General features: G+C 40.0%; 2 protein-coding genes across 2 annotated transcripts; both read right to left on the reverse strand.

Moving 5' to 3' along the window:
- Positions 1-1,318: 1,318 nt before the first annotated feature.
- Positions 1,319-2,164, reverse strand: LOC117180519. Its single transcript, XM_033373016.1, has one exon. It carries the CDS (start codon positions 2,162-2,164, stop codon positions 1,319-1,321), a length of 846 nt encoding a protein of 281 aa, XP_033228907.1.
- Positions 2,165-3,307: 1,143 nt separating this feature from the next.
- Positions 3,308-5,146, reverse strand: LOC117180520. Its single transcript, XM_033373017.1, has one exon. It carries the CDS (start codon positions 5,144-5,146, stop codon positions 3,308-3,310), a length of 1,839 nt encoding a protein of 612 aa, XP_033228908.1.
- Between the last annotated feature and the right edge of the window lie 826 nt (positions 5,147-5,972).

Below are 5,972 nucleotides of genomic sequence, written 5' to 3' on the forward strand. Positions count from 1 at the left end.
GTTTAGAATTAAACCTAAGTGTGAGGCAAGTGCAATGGTAAGACAGTCACCATGCTACTCGAGTTTTTAAGTTTTATTGAAATTGCACAATTCAGTAGAGGCGTTAAATGAAAGAGGCAATAAGCAGAGTTTAACAATCGGTCGATCGAATTCTGTAGTGGCCGTCCTAACACGAACCGAGCAAACTAAGCCATCTTTACCTGGATAGCATTTAATTACGCGAGCAAGCGACCATTTAGTTTGAGGGAGACCATCATTGCGTATCAATACTAAGTCATCAATCTTAAGGTTAGATTGTTCACGAGCCCACTTATATCGGCGCTGTAAATAGTGTAAATATTCAGTAGCCCATCTTCGCCAAAAGGTCTCCACAATTTGTTGAATTACCTGCCAATGATATAGCCGATTCTCAGAAACAAATTCGACCGATTGTTCAGGGGGACTCAAAAGCGGTGCACCAATCAAAAAGTGCCCAGGGATCAAATACGTTAAATCTTCGCTAGTATCCGACAACGGTCCTATTGGACGAGAATTAAGAGCTGCCTCAATTCGCGTAAGAGTAGTATAAAACTCTTCGAAAGTAAGAGTTCTAGAGCCCACTATTCGGCGAAAGTGATGCTTGAAGCTCTTCACTCCAGCCTCCCACATTCCCCCGAAATGGGGTGCAGAAGGCGGAATGAAATGCCAAGTACTTCCTTGGCTGGCGAGTTGATTCTGCAAGTTTAAATCTTTACTTAGATTTAAAAGGCAATTACGCAATTCTCTTTCAGCTCCCTGAAATGTGGTACCATTGTCACTGTACATGTGAGCTGGTAATCCACGACGATTTGTAAAGCGATGGTAAACTGCTAGAAAAGCTTCACAGGAGTAATTTGAAACAAGTTCCAAATGTATGGCCCTCTCCCCGGTGATACGCGTACGTTGAAAGGACCCGCATAGTCAACCCCAGTATGTGTAAAGGGACGACTTGGAGTGGTCCGAAAATTCGGAAGACTACCCATCAGCTGTTGAGAAAGAGTAGCTCACTGACACACGCAAAAAACTCAGACATAAATCAATCTCTTGACAAGCGTGCGAGCTCCTAACACCCAAAATCTCTGACGTAACGTGCGTAAAGTAAGTTGCGTACCACCATGCAATGATCTAATATGTGATTGATGAGCGATAAGCTCACTTATTCGATGACGCGGCAATATAATAGGATGCCAATAGGAGCCAATGTCTCATGTTGGAACGCAGACTTCGGTAACCTACCCACCTTAATCATGAAAGCTGTAAAAAATCGAAGACAATAGGCGGTCACTCTCAGCAATTTTTGTCAAGACGAAAACCTATCAGCTAGGTCGAAGGGTTGCTTAGCCTGCTTCATAGTATGATAAGTAACTTTCTTACTCCACTCAAGGTCCATATCTTGAGACAAAACGGACCTTGATTCTGGCGAACTAGCAGAATGTTTGGTCAGCCATTGTGAACCATGCCACCATAAGGGATGATCCTTCAATTCTTCTGGGAAGAGACCCCTGGAAGCGCAATCAGCGGGATTTTCCTTAGTGGGAACATATCTCCACTTAGCGTTTGGAACAAGCTCATGAATATGAGCCACTCGATTAGATACGAATGTACGCCAAGTCGATGGATGCTTGGTTAACCAAGCTAACACTACAGAGGCATCAGTGTGACAATAAAGTGGGATACTTTCAAACCCCATTGTTGAAATTAAAAAATGTAGAGTCTTAGCTAATAATTGAGCTCCACACAATTCAAGTCTAGGTATGGTCACAGGTAGGATAGGAGCCACTCTCGTTTTAGCAATCAGTAAAGTTACTCGTGCACTTCCATCCTCCTGAATAATACGGAGATATACGATTGCAGCATAAGATCTGCTCGAAGCGTCAGAAAAGCCATGCAGCTCGCAACCCAGATTGTCAGCACCTTGTCCGGTCCATCGCGGTATCTGGATTGCTTGAAGTTGGGTAAGACGCTTATAATATTTGGACCAATAATCCTCCAAATCAGTGGGTACAGGCTCATCCCACTGTAGCTTTTGAAGCCATAGCTGCTGCATTAAACGCTTAGCGACTATTACAACTGGAGATAACCAACCCATTGGATCATACAGCTTTGCGATAACTGAAAGAATTAAACGTTTCGTCGGAGAATCCATAGGTCAGGGCTCAACCCTAAATCGAAAAACATCGGATTCAGGATCCCATTGCAAACCCAAAACTTTCAGTTTAATATCCTCATCCATCAGAAAATCAAACACTCTCTCATGACTTCCTGAGGGACAATCTGATAATAATAATTCATTATTACTTGCCCATTTTCTTAGATGAAAACAACCCCTTTCGAAAAGGTAAATGACTTGCATTCTTAATCTTCGAGCTGCATCCATTTCATCAGCGCCAAAAAGAACGTCATCCACGTAAACATTATTTTGGAGGACTGATTTGGCTGCAGGAAAATTAGACCCTTCATCATTGGCTAATTATTTAATGACTCTGTTAGCGATGTAAGGAGCGCAAGCAGTACCATACGTGACTGTATTTAAATTCCAAGCCTCAACGTTTTGTTCAGAAGAATACCAAACTATACGTTGATATTTTCTATCACGTGGGTCAACCAAAATCTGCCGAAACATTTTCTCTATGTCGGCGACAAACACAAAGCGATGGGATCGCCAGCGTATTATAATGGAAACTAAATCCGTAAGAATTTTAGGCCCGATGTGAAAATGCGAATTCAAGGATGTGTTATTGGATGTCAAACTTTAGGCATTGAATACTACTCTTAAACGAGTAGTCGAACTATCATCCTTAAGGATAGGATGATGGGGCAAATAAACTGTTTGAGGAGAATCAACTTCAGAAAACTGCTGAACGCGTTCCATATGACCTAACCGTTCATATTCAGTTAAAAACACCGTGTATTGAGAAAATAAAGCTGTGTCCTTAAGCAAGCGAGCATATACTCTCTTCAAGACTAACTTTGCTCTATTTAAGGAACTGCCTATATCTATCGGAGGTCCATTCTTAAAGGGCAAGCGTACCATATACCTTCCTGATGCTAAACGATGATGAGTCGACACAAAATGCTGCTCACAACTCATCTCATCAGCAGTCAAAAGGGATCTGGAGGTTGGTTCCTCCATTTCCCAGAACCTAAGCAAATCATCGTGAAGGACTTCCTCGTTTATACTTTGATGCGCTGTTACTGATAAAGACCAGCTTCTGTTTGATTTAAGAACCGGCCCAGATAGGATCCATCCGAAAATAGTATCCTGCGCTGTAAGAGAGCCTAGAGTACCCTATTTAAGCCATGGTAAGAGACATGATCCAAATATATATGCTCCTAGAATCATATCTATGGCTTCTGAGCCAAATGGATCAGGGTCTGCTAAGGAAAGTTCTTTTAATTCCTTTTCAACTCCTCCCCCCGGTCTTACAGGTGGGGTGTAAGACGTTAAATGCAATAACACTAAAGCTTGCATAAATACAGGTTCGATCACACCTCTCTTTGGTAAAAGTACTACTTGAGCTAACTTTTTCGCGGCACCCATCATATCACCTCCTACACCGTAAACTAAAGCATTCACCCTTTGATACTTCGGATTAAGAATTTTCACTAATCTTTCAGATAAAAAACAACATTCCGAGCCCTGATCAAGTAGAACTCTACAGGCATTAACCCGGCCATTATCAGCTCGTATGTTTACTACGGCGGTTGCGAGCAAAGTAGAGCGTGAAAGATCGCATTTATTATTCCAAAAATAAACTGTAGCGTCATTGAGATTCGTATGATGGGCTCCCTGTATTTTTAGCGGAGGGCTATCCGATATTTCATTTATTACTAAGCCCGTATTACTAGTTCCGGCCACTGGAGAACTGATTGCAAGAGTGTTGGCGGAAGTCAACACCGGCATTGTAGCAATAGAATTAGAATTAGATTTAAATTCAATATGTAGCAATGTGTTATGTTTACGATGGCACTTACGACATGTATACTTGCTAGAACAGTTGTAAGGTTTATGACCTGGTGTCAGACAATTGAGGCAACAGTGATGACGTAACACGAGTTCCTTGCGTTGATCAATAGATAATTCTCTAAATTGTTTACATTTAAATAAGTGATGATTTTCTTGACACATTAAGCATTTTGAAATGGTAAAGGCATTGTGACCTTTAACTGATTGTCCTTTGTTAATTTTACCCTTTTCTGGTAGATTACCTTTTGATAACTGAATCGCTTCTAAAGTCCGAACGCGTGTTGCTAAAAAATCATCTAATTTTTTGAAAGTAGGATAGTCAGTTTCAGATCCCAAGTGCATCTCCCATTCCTTCAAAGATGACATATCTAATTTACGCACTATCCAAAACACCATAAAATCATCCCAATGCTGAGTTGGTCGATTTAAATTTTTTAAGCATGTAAACGCTTCATTTGTAGAATCACGTAACACCCTTAATTCCACCACAGAATTGTTAGATACATTCGGTATAGTCGCGATTGCTTGCAAATGAGCATTGATTAGAGCGCGTTTATTATCGTAGCGAATTTTAATTGTCTCCCAAAAAGTAGTGAAATTCGCATCGGTCACTGTCACATGTTTAATGACATGACTAGCATCACCTACTAACAAAGATTTCAAATAGTGTAAACGTGACACATTAGATAAAGACATATTATTAACAATTAACGCCTCAAACAGATCACGAAAATTTTCCCAGTCAACATAATTGCCTGAAAATTCAGGCAACGTAATTTTAGGTAATTTGGGAATAGTATAATTTTGCTGATTAACGTTTTCTTGCGTCGGTTGTTTAGCTTCTACCGCAACATTTGAGACAAAAGTATGCATATTTGAATTTAAATAATCGAGAGCTGCAAGAGAAGCTTCTTCAATTTGCAGAAATTGACTTTCAGAAAAATATCCTATGGTCTTTTTTTCTTCCAGCGTATAGAGCGCTCTAGCCTTTAAGTCTAGTTCTAAGCATCGATGCCATTTTTCTTTTAGCCATTCTAAACGACCTCTAATAGTTGTCTCATTTCTCTTGTCGCATGCGAGTTTCTTAAAATTAATTTCTGTACGCATAATAGCTTCATGCAATGAAACAAGCTCGATACCTAACGCTTCCATTGTAGACATAATGATTTGAAAAATGATGCAGAGTTACTAGCAATAATGATCTAGAAATTATTTAAACAATTTAAATTTAACTGATGAGAAAATAATCAGCTTAATCATTAAACATTCAATTGTACAATAATCCTTTGGCGTACAAGCAGCCGTAAAGGTGAGATATAGTGTGCGACTTTTTTTTTAGTAATACTGATGCTGTCATAACATAAATATAAGAGAATAAGTAAAGCAACCTTACGTGTGTAATAAAGACTGTCCCAGCGTAATGCGAAAGTGACAGCTGAAAACTTCGTAGAGTGCGAAGTTGAACACCGTAAGACTTGCCTTGTAGACACTCTTCAAAGCAAAGCAAGACTTTTAATTCTCCCTTTGAAGACGAAGAAGCAGAAAGACAGCTATTTAAACAGCTGTTTTTATTGGAAACTGGCAGCAGTAGAATATCGATAAAGGCATAATAAGAGAAGCATCTGAAGATAACGCTCCTTTGAGTAGCTATGACATATGTGATGAGCAGTAAGCGATCAATGATTCACGGTGAACAATCATGATCCACGATGAACGAGGTCGTGGGTTTCCTTGGGTGCGTGTGACGTCATGCACGCACGGAACACACACGATGGTAATATGTCTTACTCAGAACATCCTTCTTCACTGAATCTTTCGATCACTGCCCTGTTCGAAATTCTCATAGTGTTTAACACAATATCCAAAAGCCAAAAAATTTGAGATTAATTTTCCACACCAATAATCCAGATACAAATCAGTTAAGCGAACACCGGACTTAAAATTCAAATGTAACGACTTTCGACGCCATACTGGTTTTCTCGACAGT

Source organism: Belonocnema kinseyi, chromosome 9, assembly GCF_010883055.1.
Source record: "Belonocnema kinseyi isolate 2016_QV_RU_SX_M_011 chromosome 9, B_treatae_v1, whole genome shotgun sequence".
Lineage (NCBI taxonomy): Eukaryota > Metazoa > Arthropoda > Insecta > Hymenoptera > Cynipidae > Belonocnema > Belonocnema kinseyi.

Bases quoted from the DNA above. Each gene is read 5' to 3' on its own strand.
- LOC117180519 (XM_033373016.1), bottom strand. From the start codon at position 2,164: ATGGATTCTCCGACGAAACGTTTAATTCTTTCAGTTATCGCAAAGCTG.
- LOC117180520 (XM_033373017.1), bottom strand. From the start codon at position 5,146: ATGTCTACAATGGAAGCGTTAGGTATCGAGCTTGTTTCATTGCATGAA.